The sequence below is a fragment of the Nyctibius grandis genome, chromosome 7 (genome assembly GCF_013368605.1).
Source record: "Nyctibius grandis isolate bNycGra1 chromosome 7, bNycGra1.pri, whole genome shotgun sequence".
Taxonomy (NCBI): domain Eukaryota; kingdom Metazoa; phylum Chordata; class Aves; order Nyctibiiformes; family Nyctibiidae; genus Nyctibius; species Nyctibius grandis.
In genome coordinates this window covers 41653231-41670949 of record NC_090664.1, presented here as the reverse complement: position 1 = coordinate 41670949, position 17719 = coordinate 41653231, and the positions used below count along the sequence as shown (strand labels likewise).

General features: G+C 36.7%; 1 protein-coding gene across 6 annotated transcripts in view; it reads left to right on the top strand.

Annotated features, from left to right (window-relative positions):
- Positions 1-17719, top strand: part of MPP7 (MAGUK p55 scaffold protein 7) — a 173782-nt gene that overhangs the window by 45550 nt on the left and 110513 nt on the right. For all 6 annotated transcript variants that reach the window (XM_068405478.1, XM_068405479.1, XM_068405480.1 and 3 more), the window contains one exon: positions 9042-9208. In XM_068405478.1, the coding sequence (XP_068261579.1) occupies positions 9172-9208 (37 nt within the window). In that variant the 5' untranslated portion in view covers positions 9042-9171. The remainder of the gene's footprint in view (positions 1-9041; positions 9209-17719) is intronic.

Genomic DNA, 17719 nt, shown 5'->3' with positions numbered 1-17719 from the left:
TATATACATTGGCAAGACAGAACTTACAATTAATTCTCATTGGTCTATTTTCTGCTAATTAAATTTGTACACAACTAAAGTGTGCAGAGTGACTGTACTCATGGAGTAAATGAAGCTTAGTGTTGCAGTAAAGGTGAACTCTAACTGTATCTTTTTGAATTACAATGTATAACTTTGGAAACTATATATATGATTGGTTCCAGAATTTTTAGGGAGTATTCCAGATGTTACTGAGTGTTGATTATACGTAACTCAGAACACAGCAAAGTCCTGCTCTGAGGGTGGTTCCAGCCTGGAGACGGTACAGAGCTGCAGGCAGAAAAATCTCCCCATCTGACCTTTTCCTATCTGTGACTGCTTGCATCTGTCATATGCAAGCAGTGTCATCATATGCAATGTGTCATGTTTCTTGTCTGTGTGAACTAGGCTAATCCATGTTCTAGAAGAAAGGGAAGAGCCTTAAAGGAGATATTTGGAGAGTAGTAAAGCAAGGACTTGCTGGTCAAGAATAGATTTGGAAAGTGAATCTAGGTTTGGAAAGCAGTGGTGTGAAAAACATAGAGGGCCATTAGGGCTGCAGCAGTGGTGGGACAGGAGTGGAAATGGAGAGAGGACAAAGCGAAAACTCTAAGGGAAGTAAAAACAAAGTGTCAGGAGGTGGGGATGTTTGTAAAGAGAGATGTAAAAGTAAGTTTTGTTAGTGGAGGATCATGAAATCATGACAAGAATAGTGAGTACATAGCAGTGTCACCCAGGGAAAGAGTAAGATGGATATAGGTGTGAAGCAAGAAACTGCAAGGTGGAATTGGGACAGCAAGGTCTGCGGGGGGGGGAGCTTCACTCCTAGAAAGAGGGATATGGAGATAATGAACATAAAACTGGAAGAAAGTGTGTCCTGGGTGACAAATCACGCAGTGGGCTCCATGCAACGGTGCTCCCAGAGCTTGCCAAGGAGGAAGAGGAGGAGGGGAGGGTGTGAGGCAGGAGGAGAGCTTTGCAGTGGCATTTGGGAGTTAGATGGAATCGGAGAATTCAAGGATGAAGAATGGCTACAGGGAGGAACAGAACACTGCACGGAGTGTCTGGTGTGCTTGATGTACCAGCAGTGCAGAGGCTCTGGAATGGGTGATTGCCTGGCTATTCAGCTTCACCTTTGTTTCCTTCTACAAACTTCTACAAAATCCCAGAGAAATTTGGCTTGCAAAGCTTGTAAACTTCTGTAAATCAAACACACTTCCTCTGACTAGCTCTCTGTCCATGTGCAGTACTTTGCTTTTATAGTGCACATGTACACATAAGGAAGTTTTTTGTTACTTACACTCAAGATGCAACTAATAAATTACCACTTAATAAATCAAAACTTTTTCCAAAATTGAGCTAAAGGCATATACTTTCCTGATTGCTCATATTAAATTTTAAAACTTCACATTAAAGAAAGCAACCTGAAACTGATTAAAATGAAAATTATTGTAGTGAGGGTTTTTTTTTTTTTGTAAAAACATATGTTGAGAAAGTGGGGTTTATTCTGCTTTTGCTCTCAGAAAGAAAAAATGCATATTGTTTAATCATTCATTCATCTTTTCCCTTTACCCATCTTTACTCCCCCATCAAAAAAAAAATCATCACATTTTGACAGAAGTGGATTATGGAAAGTTATGCTGAACAAAGGAGAAGTGTTCAGAAGATTAATGAATCTGAAAGGGAAGGAGTGGTCAAAACTTCTGTCTTCTGTAGTAAAATATGGAAGCATTGCAAATGCTTCCACGCCTTATTTGGCTCTAGAGGTGTACAAAATTTTGATTTTGAAAAATGGCATTCTAACATTGTAGAGGATGTTTCTGACTTTGAAATAATAGTATATGAATATTTATATATTTCTGAGGATGATTTTTGGACATGGCTGTTTAACAGACCTCAGAATTGATGCATGCATGTTTTTTTGAGCCACAGGACTATGAAGTAAATTATGCTGTTGACACAAATACTTGGCTAAGCTATTTAAACAAAGCAATTAAATACTTACTATTTTATTAAGCATGACCTTAATCCTGGTTTTATTTCTATCAGAGATTTTCCATCAGCTTTTGTAGATGTGGGATCAAACTGCGTTATAATACTATTAAAATATGGAGTATATTTCTAGAATTGGAGTTGCACAGCCCTTTGGTGCAAAGCACGTAATTGTCTGTTGGGGAGTGTGAGGTTATCGGATGACTCGTTGCAGCAGGTTTTGCTGAACTTTCTCATTTATAGAAAATGTTAAAGTTGTCTTTTTTTTTAGTATTTTGGGGGTCTGGTAAGGTTTGTCATTTCTGTTAGTTACATTTTTCAAATAGACTTTCAAGAAATCATGCCAGAACAAAAATGTTCATACAGGTAATTAATGGAGAGTCTGTGGTACCTGCTGACAGGCATTTTCCAAGAGAAGGAATGATTCGCAGCTAGGGAAAAGTGTTAAAAGTGTGCCCAAACCAGTAACTCAAACCAAAAGAGCAACCTTTGATCTGAGACATAGTTTAGGTCACATTTTAATGAATAGCTTTATTAAGCTAGTTTATTAAACTAATATTATTCTGTCAGTTGGTACATTTTATTTGCAGAAAATTGGATCTGTCTAAGGGTATCTGACATCAACTACAGTGATGTTGTTTTAAATTAAACTGGTAGCTTTAGTATATGTATTTAAAGGAATGTTTTCATGCATTTAAAGGAGTGTGCTCAATTCCAACACTGACATTTAAAATCTGAGTCTGGACAGAGCTCACGTAGGGATTTTTGTATTAAAGACAGGGAAGGTGCAGGTTGCAAACAGTCTTACCACTGTTGCAATTTTATCTAATGCTGCTTATTGAATGTATTTCACTTGTAGCACGGCTATGTTTTAAGGCAGCAAGGATCTGTCTAAAACTTTTAATGTACAATAGATTAGTTATTAATTTATATATTAATTATCTGTTACCTACAATATATTTAATATTTTAATATACACTATATTTTAGTTCTATTTTTGGTCTATGTTAGATTGATTCATTATTGAAAGAATGTACTTCACAGTTGTATTTAGAGAGGGTTCAGATAAAGGTGGTATCTAGATAAACAGGGTTTGTGTTATGGCCCTCATCTGGGTGAAGGAATATCATGGGGAAAAACTGTCTGGAAGAAGACAATTGGGATATCAATTTCAGTGTTGCTGTTGGAGTGTCTAGGTGAGTGAGATTTTTCCAACTGACAGAGGATTAAGCTCTTCAGGAGAAGGAACCTATTTATTGCTGAATTTGTGAAGGAAGCAAATCTTACGTTGTGCTCTCTTTTCCCTCTCCTGCTTGTCTTCTGAGCCCTTTGAACAAATTCAGTCAAGCATGACAGAAAAGACAAGATAATATATGAATTCCTGGCATGTTTTTGGAAATGGGTGGTCAGGTTGTGTGGAGTTGTGTGTCTTCTGTTAATGACCCAGTGAGGGAAGGGTCTTATGGGAGTTCATCCTTTAAGAGGAAGAGAATATAAAGGCCCAACCATGTAGCCTAGACACCAAAGTCAGGAATGCCACTGGAAATCTGCCTTGCTTCGTTCTGCTGTTGATCAAACTGCTCATTATAGTGAGACCTGAGCACTCTTGGAAATAACCACCACAGACTAATGGGGATTCATTTCTAATGTCTTAATGTTTTTCAGCACATGACTTCTGCAATACTCTTTTTTTTTAATCGTAGTTGTAGGTTTTATAATTTAGATCATATTTTTTTCTCCATCTGTAAAAATGTTTCAGTAAGTAGAAACCAGCAAGATCTCTTCTCTGATGCATTGGGGCTTCACAGCTAAATTTGAGCCATGGAAGTACGGCACAATGCAAGATATAATGAGTTCAGAGGTATAGTTTTTCCAAACTGTGTATTTGTTAAAGATGTCCCCACAGATGTATGAATTAAAAGTTAAGCAGTTATATGTTCTCAATGGATGCTTAAGAGTGTCTAAATTCTCATCTATTATTCTCAAAGCCTTTTAACAAAGTGAAGGTTGTTTCTAACATCCCCATGGTATAAGCTAAAAACTTATGTAAGCTAAACAAAACGGAGAACACTGATAGAACGTTATGCAGAAAAACATTATGCAGAAGCCTTGAAGTCTTCTGATGGCTGAAGATTGATATGATGGCAAGACTAGGAGAAAGTTAGTGAAGACAGCTGTTGTCCTTTTCAGTTTGGGACAGTTCATGTTCTCTGTGTTGGTGTATTAGTTAATAAGATTTGCTAGTTGCCATAGATATTGCTATTTTTTTTAGTTGGACTCTATACCCAGAGTTTTTTGTCACTCTTCATTTCCGTTATACCCACAGCTGAGTGAGTCAGCGGCAGCTTCTTGCTTCTGCAGTGCCTTTGAAGTCCCATTGCATTTGTGCGCCGTGTCCTCTATGCAGTAATTCCAGTTCAAAATTGAAGGTTCCTGTTGACAACATGCATGTCCTGCCCATAAGGGTGTCTGACCAGCTTTGGAAGCCCATCAGGAGCTGCAAGCAGGTTCCAGTAGCCTGTCAGAGACCTTGTGATTGAGGAGGTGGAAACTTCCTCAGAAGAGTTTAAGGATTCAATAGATCTCATTACATTACAACTTCCAAGAGAGTAGACCACCATTTTAAATTCAGATTTTATCTACGAAAACAGATTTACTTCTCCCAGTCTAGAAAACCTTCTTTGGCAATTTCCTGTGCTGACTAGGTTTTAGAGACTTGTATACATGTCCCTAGTCATTCAATTACTTGAGGCCCCATGATGAATACAAGATGGAATGGCTGTCAAATTTCCTGTCTCCACATGAAATCTCTATCTGGTAGTTCAAATACCATTTGCAGGCATGCTGGTTTAGTTCTGGAAATCAAGGTTATGGTCTTCGTAACTGTAGCATCCTTTTAGAAAAACAGATTGAGTGTTTCTTGTATCAAACAACCTAGTTTTATGTTTCCCCTCATCTGTAACATCACTAGGTTCATACTTTTTATGTTTTTACCTGTTTTAAATCAGTCAAAAGTCTTCAGCATGCTTTTTAAATGTGAAGAAAATCAATTTATATTCATTGAAGTGCCAAAAATATTAAGTAACTTGTAAAATAGCCTTTCAGAAATAAATATTATGCAGTTTACTGAGGTTTGGATGGGGAGTCAAAGGTAGAACCAAATCTTGATGCGTGCTGTCTCCAAATGTCCGATGCTTGCCATAGAGACAAATTTGAATCAGTTTTCCTGCCTCATCTTTTGTAGAAAAATGAACTTGATTAAAATAAAAAGTATGTATGACTAATGGAGTCACTTCCATTCAAAAGCAATAGAGAATGCTAGAAAGAAGCTACTAAAGCTAAAATTATGTGGAAAGCTGTTCATCTTGGCACTCTTTGACCATCTCCCACCCTCTTGTTTTCTCTGACTGCCTCTGTCCATCATTGCTCATCCTCCTGTATTGACAACATGGGTGATCGGGAACAAGATTTATCCCCTCATCCCTTGGTAAGGGGCCTCTCTTATTTGTGGGATATACAGAAAAACCATTCCCTTGGAGAGCTGTAGTTCTAGGATTTTTCGGTTTTGGAAGCTGTTCCCAGGACGCCTGTGCCCTGCTCCTGGCTGTTTATACCCGGGGGCTTTGGTACCCCGATAAGTTATGTCACCTTAATGAGCTTGGCAGTGAAGCGAACTAGAGCTGCGTCTGGCTTGGTGAATGCGCTTGTGTTGTGTGCAGGAGTTACCGAAAGGTAGGGAAGCGTTTCTGTTCCTTTGACAGCCTTCTCGTTTTAATTTTTAATATCTGTTGTTCAACTGGAAAGCCCTAGAAATAGAAACGTCTTTCATTTATGCAAGTAAATGCAGGCAGAAATAATTAAAATTGCATATTTTTTAATTTAATTTTAATTAGTTGTTTAATTTTATAGTCACATAATTAAAAGCAGAAGTAATCAAAGCGCGTTCGTACCTTTGGAGGGCTCCTCTAGAGCTCGGAGGCCTGTGGAGCGGGCGGGGGGCGGTAGGTTCGGCCCCGCTGAGGCGAGGCGAGGCGAGGCGGGCCCGGCGCCGCCTGCGGCCGCTAGGTGTCAGGAGCCGCGCGGCGGGAGCTCGGCGGCGCGGGGCCGCGCACGGTGGGGCCGCGCGTCCTGCGCTGCTTCCACACGGCGAGTGCCAGCAAAACCCGACACCGTGCGAGATGTAGAAGCAAGGTACAACTGGAATAATGACATTTCAAAAATAAGCCTCTTTTTAAAGGCTGGTAGTAACAGTCCTGCTGGGTATTGTAAATGCCTCAGGTGCACTCGATACTGCTGTTACGTTCCTGGCGTTGGCTTCTAATTTTTATGGAAAGATGGATTGAACTTCAATTTAAGAATATTCGGTAATCCCTCTCAGGACATACTGTAACAGCTGGTATTTCTGTGTTGCAGCAAATCGATTCCATACAGCAGTCAGCAATGCCTATGGCTGGGCTCCGGCAAAAAAAGAAACTTCCAAAGCGTTTTAAATAAAGCGAGCCAAAGAAAATAGTATCATCACTGCAAAAATGTAGCTTAATTTGCAAGTTAGAAAAAAAAAAAAAAAAATATCCCTGTTCCATTCCAGCAAAATATTAAGCATTTTACTGGTAAGGATTTCATCAGGTCATTTATTTTTCATTAATATATATCTAGGATCTGGGGGGAATAACTTTATGCCATATATAAGTTTCTTAAATAATAAGGAGCCTGAGTTTTTTTAATATTGAATGGTTTACCATGAAATAAAGAAAAATAAAGAAAATGTGATGGAGTTTAAATAAATGACATGTAGAAGACTTTCCACGTTTCGCAGTGAACTTTTTTTAAGGAACTTGAATTTCTAATTAATAATAAAGCACCTTTAATCAGAATGCCTTGCATGTTTGGGTTTGTTTTTTTTTTTTTTGCAATAGACAAAAATACTTTAAGCTGCATATGAATCAAAGATGTCCTATTAATAGTAAATCATCTTACTTTAACCAGTTTCTTACACATATGAAAACTAAAAATGCCTCCATCCTTCATATGTCTGTAGTTGTGTGCTCATGCTGGGGACTGTAAGTGAGCTTAGAACATCACTTCTTTATGGCGCTTGTATGTGTTAAAAAGAAAACAAGCAGAATTAATGCAAAGTGAATATGTTCCTTCTTAATTGGTACAGTGTGTCCTTGGCTACGATGTCATCTTTCTTTTTTCTTTTTTTTTTTTTTTCTCTTTTAAACTGCACCCTGGCTAGCTCTGCATATAGATGTTTTACAACTTTATCATCATAAGATGAGCTTTCACTCTGAAACACTTAACTTCCTTATCTCTTTTTTAAATTTTAAGTTAATGGACTTTGTGCTGATTTGATGAATGTCAAAATATTTTTTTGGAAACTGATGCTTTTTTAGTGAAAACTTACTTTTTTTCCTTCACCACAAACTTTTAAAAAAAAAAACAAAAGCCTAAAACAACCTTAATAGATCGGTTTCTAAGTTTTATTCGGCCCTTTTCATCATAGAAGTAGTTATCCAGAGCTGTAACTTCTGCTGTATTTGCTGCCTTTAAAAAAAAAAAAAGAAATCCAGATTCACTGGAGTCTGAAAGCTGACATGCAAAATCTTTCTTCGGGTAAACGCTATGGGGAGGAAAAAAAAGAGAACTTTAAAAAGTTGCCAGACTATTTAAACTATAGGCTTATACCTAGGGATGATTTAACAACTAACTTATATCTAATAACTGATTTAAAACCTACTAAACAAAATCTTGTGGATGGCCCTTAATATGTTGCAGTACTTTTAGCAATGTGGGGATTTTTTTTTTTTGGTGAAAAACAGAATTTTGAACAGCCTACAGTGTTTACAGCACCTGTATATTACTCTTCCACAAGACTGTTGCCAAGTACAAATATGTCCAAAATATGCACTTTCAGAGCCAAGATGACTTCAAAAGTAATTCTGATTAATATGAACGTGTTTAAAAAAACAAAACAAAACAAAACCAACAAAAATAAACCAGCAGCAGGAAAATGCTTTTCTATTTGTTTATTTTCTTATGCTAAGGCAGAACTATGCTGCTTTTTTTCTTCAAGGATCCTTTTTGTTTTCTGAAATCTGGAGAGAAAAGCCTTGTTTTCTGTTAGCTTCTACTTCCCTCTCTCTCCTCCTTCTCCCTGCAAACACATCAGCCCCTGCCCTGCTGTTAGTAAACATTTCCAGTCTTAACTCTGAATTCCTTCAGTTTGTGTTCCAGTTTCATATTTTAACATACCTGAATTTAAATACATTCACTTATATTTGAAATTGGGTTTTACTTTTGTTACATTTGCTCTGAATTTTCCTCAAGAACTGGTTAAAAGAAAGACCCGAAATCTAGTATCAGTAGGCCTGTGCAATAGTTAAAAGTATGTCTTTAAAAAGTTACTGACTTTGTAGTAATGAATTACAGAAAAGTTCCTTACATGGTCTGCATGATAACGGCTCCATCAACTCCACGAATTGAACTGCCATTTACCTTAGCGAAGTGTTTGTCCCAGTCTTGCTTTTTACAACTTCAGTTAGAATTTAGATTGTATTTCCAGATTACAAATGAAAATTGCATGTCAGATCTCAAATTAACTGAAAACAGTAGAAAGGAGGTTAAGTAGAAACACTGAATAAATTACCATGCTAGCAAGCAGTTTTTTTTTTCTGGGATAAGTAGTAGCAAAATTTGAGTGATTTAAATTATTCACTGTTTTAACAAAATAATCCTAGTCTTTATTTCCAAAATACCTGACATGCTAGAGTTAGAGTATAATTTACGTGAGAGAAATGTGTTAAATTCCTTTTACAGCAGAACAGGATTATAGGCTAGTCGGAAGCAAACAAAACTTTTTTCACCTGGGGGGAAAAAAAAATCCAGTCATAAATAAATGCAAAGCACTTTGTTTTGAGAGTCTTAAATCAAAAGCTTTTTTTTGTGATAGCGATTGGCTTTGGTTAGCTGCAGTAATTTACAGTTTAACAGTGTTCTTAATTGTAAAATTCTGTTTCTGTTCTTTCTAGGAGAAACTGAGAGATAGCATAAATCTTGGCAGACAACTTGGCTGCAAGCAGTTAAACTGAAATTAACTTCTGCCTTCTGGCTGCAGAGTGCTAGTCTGACGTTCTTGTGTGATACTCTGGAGACTAAATCATGCCAGCATTATCAACTGGATCTGGAAGTGACACAGGTACACAAGCCAAGGAGGACTGCATGTTTCCTCCAGATCTTATTTGTTAAGTCTACAGTCTCTGTTTCAAGAAATTATCAAATAAGATAATTATTGTCTCAACAGATGCTTAATTTAACACTTTAAACATAACCTTTTCTTCCTGAAGTTAATTTAGATATATGAAACACTACAGGTAAAATAAATTAATTTTTAAAAGTCCCACCACCATCTTCTTCCCCTTCATCCCCAACCCCCAAAAAAGAACAACTCTAAACAATGATATATATGGATCTGAAGAATATGGATTCACCTCTGAGCATGGTTCCTACAATGTTAACTTGAAAAAGGATGAGGAAAAAAAAAAAGATGATATCATACATGCCTTAATATTTGCAGCAGTCTAGACTATCCCCTCTGTGAGTTAGTTATCAGTGGAGCTATTTCTGAACACAGACTATTTAGTTTTGTCACTTCTTTAACAAATTAGGAGAAGAAAAATACTGTCTCAAGTTCTCTTCCTTCCGTTGCCTTCCACGTCAGAGTCCAGTTCCTATCACTGACTGTAGGCAGTGGGAGTGCAGATATGTAGCTTTCCATAATTTTCACCTTCTTCCTTGCAATATTAGGCTATATTCAAAGGTTAAATCTCATCTTGCTATTATGCATACATTCTCTCTGTCTGACAATATTTTTGTCCCTGTTTTAGGGACTAACTAAAGTTAGTATTTTTTCTCGAGGGTGTTTGGTAAATAGGCAAGCCAGCTGAGGTTAGAATACAAAGATCCCTGCTTTCCACCCGTGCTTGTTGCTCTAGATCACGTAGTTTTATGCAGAAGAAATAATAGCAAGATTATGAAAATGCAGAGGGAGATTTCAAGTCAGGAATCAAAAAAAAAAATGTATATAAGGAAATGCATTTGAGTATTATTTTAAATAGAGTGTACAGTGCAGTGATAATTTTTTTTTTTTTTTTTTTTTCCCCCACACCTCAGGTTCAGGAAAATTTCTCTTAGATGAAAAGGTTAATCTTTAGAGTTTGATGTGTGTATTTATTTACTTATTTATTTATTACCATGGGGAGGGAGTGTTGTGTTTGTTTTTATTTGCTTCTTTTGTCTCCCTATTCCTTTGTTAAAGGGATTTGACTATTGTCTTGCCAACTCTACCTCCACATGCCTTCTCCCCCTTCCCCTATGGAAATAAGTGCAGCTGAAGCTGTTCAGTATGCTAAAGCTGAATTCTGGAGGATTTGTCAGGGTCTGCTGTGGACTGATTTTCCACTCTGGCGCTTTGCTTTCTTTATCATGCAACCTTTTGCGTCCTTCCAAAACCCGCCTTAATTTTTTTTTATTATTACCCAGCCAAATGCTTTCTGATGTTTTGGAAGTCTCAAGAATATGTTGAGATGAACAGCAGGGGGATGTGTGATGCCTGATGCCGGCAATTTTGCTTGTTTTGTTGTTTAACAAATGTTAATATGTTCAAAAGTAATAGTCATGAACATAGTCTCTGAATAAAGAAAGAAAAGGGGCTCTAATAAATGAAAAAAAAAAATCCTAGTTTTAAAATTGTATGTTAAAGTGTCTCTAAAAACATGTTTCATTGTGGTATTTAATGCATATGATGCTCCAAATACACCTTTAATAATGATAGTGTGTGATAAAGCTCAACTATCTCCATTCTCCGAGGAAATCTGTAGTAAAATATGATATGCACCATGAATATCTTGCTGTGAAATAATACTGCTTGTTAAATCCAATTTGTTTTCTGCTGCAAGTTGTAAACTGTTTCTTTAAATGAAAATTTGCATTTGGAGGGAAAAGAGAATTATTTATTTTCTTCCACTTTCTTTACGGTGTTTCCTGATGGAGATGATAGGTATTTAAGTATTTTTTTGAATGATGACCTCAAACTGTGCTTTCTGTCCTGATTATAATACAGGTGGTTTCTAATCAGAGTCTTTTTTTCTGCTATTACTCTCACTCTTAAATTAAAAAGAGAAACACAAAAAAATTTGAATTTTCTTACCTCTGTTGTTTCTTGGTGGGTAGATCAGTTTTCCTCTCACCATGCCTGCATGAACTGGTGTCGTGACATGTAATGAGATGAAACTGCTTTAGTCCATGAGAGGACTATATGGGATGCTGCGGAGTTAGCAGGTCACTTAGTGGGGACCTAACAAAAATGCACCTTTAGGGCAGGAATGCAACTTCGTTTAGTCTCTCTGCTAAGACTCTGTTCCATTAATGTGTTCAGACAAAACCCCAACCTAGCTTATTTTTGTGTCTGCTATGTCCTGGTGGAGTAAAAGTAAACCTGAATTTAAAAATGAGTGGAAGAATTCATTGAGGGCTAGTAAATAGAAATGTATCATCTGTGAATATCAGAAAGTTGCCAAGTCACGAACTATTGGAAACTCAGTAGTATGGAAGCACTGATGAATTTTTTTTTTTTTTTTTTAAAATAATCTTAAGTATCATACCGTTGTCAAAAGCAGGATAGCGTTCATGATGGGCCACATTTGATGAGACTAAATGTTGACCTACTGGTGTTAATTTTACATTGCTTTTACTTTGTCAAGAGACTTTGTTAGGGACATTGCCAAGTCCTTGTAGCTGCTTCCTTCATATACTTATACATGCTTTTGTTATACCATGTTTTAACCTGTATATTCTTCTGAACACAGACCATGCCTCTTAAATCTGTTTTTTGAAAGGCATTTACCAGATTTTAAACTATGATAAATCAAAAACATGGCTACAATATTTGCAATGTTTTGTTTAAAACATTTGTTTTAATTAATTTAGATTCATCAAGTGACTTTGAAATTAATCTTGTACTTTACCAGCCTCATCTGGCTTCTTAACTTTAAGACAGAGGGGAAAGGCTTATGTGTGCACATGCTTCTTTCTCTCCCACTCTCCATTAGCAATATAGAAACCCTTTTTTTATATAATAATAATAATTTTAAAAAATTACTTGCAGTTTATAACATGTGCGTGGTCCTGCTCTTCCCTTAAGGTTTATAGTCCTGTCAGTGTCAGGTCAAAGTTATCTTAAAGCAACCATCTTGAACGGAAGGCTGAGTGAGCTCCTGCCTGAGGCTGCATCTGAAGCTTTATGTATTTTCTGTGTTGCAAAAGTCTGCTTGGACTCTGCGTGCAAGCCCATCAAATAGGATTTGAAGGCTCAGAAAGCAGACTTGCACTTTTGCAGGTAAAGCAAGTCTGTGAGATCTGGCATTCGCTTATCTGATATATTTAGGGAGATTTAAGTTTGCAGTCCTGGCTTCACGGTAGTTGATGGTAGCTTCGTTGCTGGCTTTGGTGGAGCCAAGATGACATCATTATGCTTTAAGTGTTGTTTTTAGTGTGAAAAACATCATAAAATTGTTACAGATTTCTTTCCTCTCAACCCTGTATCGAGCTTGCTTAGATGATGAGTTTGAAAATGCTTTTCTGTTTGTCCCTAAAAACTAGCACACAAATGTGCAAAGCAGACTGTGTTTTTGATTCATGTATTGTCAGTGGGGAAATCATGTTTTTGGGCCAAGTATGGCCATCAAGTAAAGCAGTGTGAGATTGTTTAAATATAATGAAAGTCAGAAGCAGTTCTTAAATTTGAATATTGTAAATTATAGAAAGAAAAAACGTGCAGGGCTTCCGTAAGTTTCTTGAGAACATATAGGAGCTAATGCTGTGCCAGATAGTGGAGTTTTTTCAGTATTACAAGCCTGTAAAACTGAATACATGTTTGTTTTTTAAAGTAAAAAAACAGAACACGTTTGTTACTAACCAAATTGTAAATTCATGTGGCCTTTCAAATATTCACTGTTTTGGTGTTTTCTTCTCTATTTTGTAATAATACAAAATAAAGCTATGAAATTTGTTCTGAATCTTGTGTTTTTTTCCAAACTGCATTTGTAGTAGTGTATTCTGTGATTCTTTACAAACTGTCTTGACCTCTGAAGCTGCATGCTGTTGATGTGGATGTAGTGAATACTGGTAGAAATATTTTGCTAGAATATTATGTTGATATGATAGCTCCATAGTCCGTATGGATTACCTCCCAGTGAAGTGAGACCACTGCAAGCAATGTGAAGTTCAAAGACAATTTTGCAATCATCTGAACACCAAAAGATACTATCCTTGCTTTTACTGTTTTTGTATAAATGTCTTCCCTTTACTTACTACTAAATGCATGTTAATCAGCTTGACAATTTTAACATAATCTTTTGTAAGAATGCTCGATAATGAAAAGGATAAAAAGGTGGAGACGAAAAAAAGAAATCGTAATAACACAAAGAAAAAGCTGAGTATTTGACTGAGCTGAGAGGGGGATGCTTTCAGAAACGTTTGTAGGGGCAGAAGGACAAATTCAACTGAAATGGCTGAAGATCTTAGCCTTTTAAACCAGTTTTCAGAATGAGGAGGGAGATAGAGATCAGGGAGTTCTATTTCTACAGCCTGTTTAAAAAATGTAATAACATAAAATGGTGGCCAAATATCTGGGTTCATTGTTATGAGATGAAGAGAAGGGGAATTTAGGAGAGTGATGAAGGAAAGATTTCTGGGAGTAGCTCTTCTGTCGGAGGCTGCCAGGGCAAAGGCTAGCAGGGCGATTGAATCCTGCTCCAAACTGCCTCTGCTTCCCTGCTGACGTGCCACGGTGGAAACGGAGCAGGGGGAAAGCCTTTGCTCGCCTGCTTCACACCGTTGCTTACGACTTAGGCATGGTGTGTCACTGCGAGTGTAGTATCTAAATGCCTTTGGCTGTATCATGATTTCAAGGCTACTTAAATTTCTCACCACGTTGAAACGCACAGATATGGCTAGATTTTCATGATAACCGATATGCTAGGCGAGGCAAAATTTATACTGAGTTAATAAATAGAGCCAATATTTTACCGTGCATTCTTGAATTCTGCCCATCTCCAGCTGCCAGAGGCATTAAATGGCTTGTAGGCTAATGTTAATATGAAAGATTTGGGAAAGTATGAGACGTATGGCTGGCTTTAATTGCTATCAGATTTAATTTTTAAAAATATAACTTGTTTGTGTTGGAAAGGGTATTTATTTAGGTATCAACATATTTATGGTGGCTGTTGGAAAACTTGTTCAAAGTAGAATGAAATGGCTCTAAACTGTTCTGTTCTGGGTTAATATTTTATATCATGCTAGACTGATTCAGCAGTGTGGAATCAGAAAATGTGTGCAATTATATTTACTGATGGTATACTCTTTAAAACTGTTACAGTTATTGGACACAAATTTAAATTCAAATGGTCTGGCAGCTGCAACAATTTTTACTCAGGGTTTTTTTTTTTTTATGGTGAGCAATGTGTAGTTTTGTGGTAAACTTGAAAGTACGACAGCCAATGTTGTTTCTAACTAGAAGCTTAAATGTATAGCTATGTTTGTTCGCCCAAAAGCTGTAATTGCACAAATGGTTGACAGTTCCTAGTGATGCCAGATGTCCTTTGCCGAGAGCAGACTGCCATGCTGTACCGCTGAAGTGTAGCTGTGCCCGCATCTAGGTTAGCTATCAGAGCGTGCGTATTGTGTGCGTTTACTGTCAGATGAAAGGTTCTGTGGCTTCTCAGACCAGCATCAGCTCAAGTATTGGCCGATTTAGTAAAACTAAAGCTGTTAATCTGAAGGAAATGTAACACTACTGAGAGGTAGTGAGAAGCTTCCTTGCTACCTGTTAGTTGCCTGTTGTGCAATACAGGGGGTTCAAATATGATTTTGCTTTTAAAATAACACGTTGGTTTAAAAAAAAAAACCAAACCAAACCAAAGAACACCTCAATGCAGCATATTAATTGTAGGGATGAACTATGAAATAGTTCAATAGTTTCAAATAGTTTAATTTTCTAAACTTACTTTCAAGATAAGATGATGTACTTGACTCTTTAAACTTTTGTATGTTCCTATATAACTCTATAGACTTGTATATCAAGTGTATGTGTCTGTATGTATATATGACTGAGGTAATGGCATAATTTGTTTTGAGTGTTAAACTTTAAACTTGGTCATACAATGAGACATAACGCTGAAAGAATTACTCTCATGTGTTTTTGGGCATCAGTACTGCCTAGGATTGTAGGACTTTTTCTTCTACTCTCAAGACACAGTATGAAAGGTTGAGATACATGGTAATCAAATGGTGTTTCAAGGAGTTATAGGCACAACTGTGTTGAAAACAGTCTTGGCTTCTGTTGTTAGAAGTTTTTATTCAGTCTTTTAATGAGATGGTGTCCTGCTTTTGCAGATGTAAAATGCTGCTTTTAGTATTCCTTGCCACTCCTCCCCAGTGCCAAGTCTCTTAACCTTGCAAACTGTGACTAAAGAGTTAAACATGGTGAGAGTGCCCAGTGACATTCTAGTGCTGGAATGAATTCTTTCCTGACTGCCTGCCAGGTATTTGCTATTGCCTCCTCTAGTGTGGATGAAGGTCTAGATAGAAATACCAAAGACTCACCAAGCTGATGTCTATATAAAGGACCAGCCAATTAGTCAAGGTTATTCAAGGTGTCGTAGTGTGCAGGCTTCATTGGAGGAGCCGAGAGTTTTCAAAAAAAATATGAATGTCTGATCTTTGTATGAGCTTTCCACAAGCTGCTTATTAATATTTGCTTGTTAGTCACTTTAAATCAGTTTTATATATGTTATTCTTGCAGATAATAGGAGAGTTTTTGAATACTCATGAAAGTACATTTTTATGAACTTTCAAAGTATCCTTGTTGACACAGCGTCTAGTAACTCCGTTTTGAGGGGTTTCGATTTTGAAGCAGCTTTGCCAAGCCATACAAGCAAGAACTCTGCAGCAATGGTCTTGCCCTGTATGAATGCAAATAGGGATCAACTATTTAACTCACATCAGAACGTGCAATGGTATGTGGTATGCTAAATCTGAAATACACATGTTGAGACAAATCCTAAAAGACCAATAACTGTTTAAAACAACTGCGGATTCTTTAGCTCCTGGAGCCAAGTTCCAAAACTAAAGACTTTTCCATTTTGAAGGAAATAATATTTTTAAAAGTGGCGGGCCTAAATGATTGCTCGCTTTCAACATTTTCTGTCATAACATTGTTTTAAGGTGGGTTAATAAATTACTGTAGCTTGGAGGAATAAAAATTAGGTACAACTTTTAAGTTAAAAGACTGTATTGCCCTTAGTGAGGATGTAATCCTGTTCTTTGTGGACACCTATGGCAAAATTCTTGTTTTCATTTGGAAAAAAATCAGAACATTGACATTTCTATTGCTGTTTCATCTGTAAGGATTTCAGCATTTTACTTTTTTTGTGAATTAGCAAATAAATCAAACCAGATATTTTTTCAAAGATACTGATCACTTGCATGTCATGATTATCTAGTTACTCAGTATTCTGTACCCTTTTTTTTAAACACTAAACTGCAAAATTAAAAAAAAGGTACATGCTGGAATGAGTTAATCACTCTGGTTCTGCAAAGAAAAATTGTTAGCCTTTAACTTTTTGCAGTGTCGGGAAGCCCATATATTTGGTGAAATTACTTAAAAGAACATAAAGAAGTATATGTAGCACATAAAACTGAGCACATAGTGGTCTTTTTACGACAGGAGTCTGATAAGACAGTGCAGTATGTCTATCCTAATGCATATGTGTATTGCGTGTGTTTTTATTTGAACCCTTGCATAAATACTGATCTCAAATTTCAGAATGAAATAATTTTCAATATTTGGTGTTAGTGACTGATTTTATTATGCAGCAGCAAGGATGTCATAATGAATGTTTCTACTGCAATGCTGTTTGCTTTTGTGTAAGGCAAGTGTTGTCTGAGCCTTTATAGAACTGTAAAGTACAGTTCAAATGTGAAAAAATGTCAGCTTGTTGTAAATGGCAGCAAATGGTTGTGATTATTTTACCTTTGATAAAGTGGAAAATTTAAAGGTTGGTGTGTCCCATTTTATTAATACAATAAAATTTTACAGTGTTGTTCTGGGCTTAGATATATGTTCCTTAGTGTTTATTATCCCTCAGTTACTGTAAAAATTTTTAATTCAAAGTTTGGCATAGTTGTTCAGAATGCTAATTCAGGAAATTAATTAGCATATGAAGGCAAATGCACATCCATTTGTCTCCATTTCTTTCCTTATGCTAACCAAAACAAAGTTGGTGTTTTCTTGTAATATGCAAGAGTGATGGAACGCAGAGAACATATTTTTTATCATTTAACACTAGTTTATAGCTTCCACAGACTTGTCCTAATAATGAAGCTATGAAGGATATGACAAGAATGGTGATATTAAATTTCTCTAGACTAACAGTAAATTTTTCCGTTCTGATGTCAAGAATGTAGAGCATCTGGAATCTGCAGTGAGTGGTTCAGTATGGGAACACTTTCATCAATTGCTTAGCCATTTATTCTCCTCCTAGGAACAAGCAGTCTTCTATAGACTATAACACTACGAAGGAAGCAATTTTCTAGAACTGGAAAAATTCTTTGTCCTGTTGTTTCTGATTTAAAAGCTTTCCATTGCTGC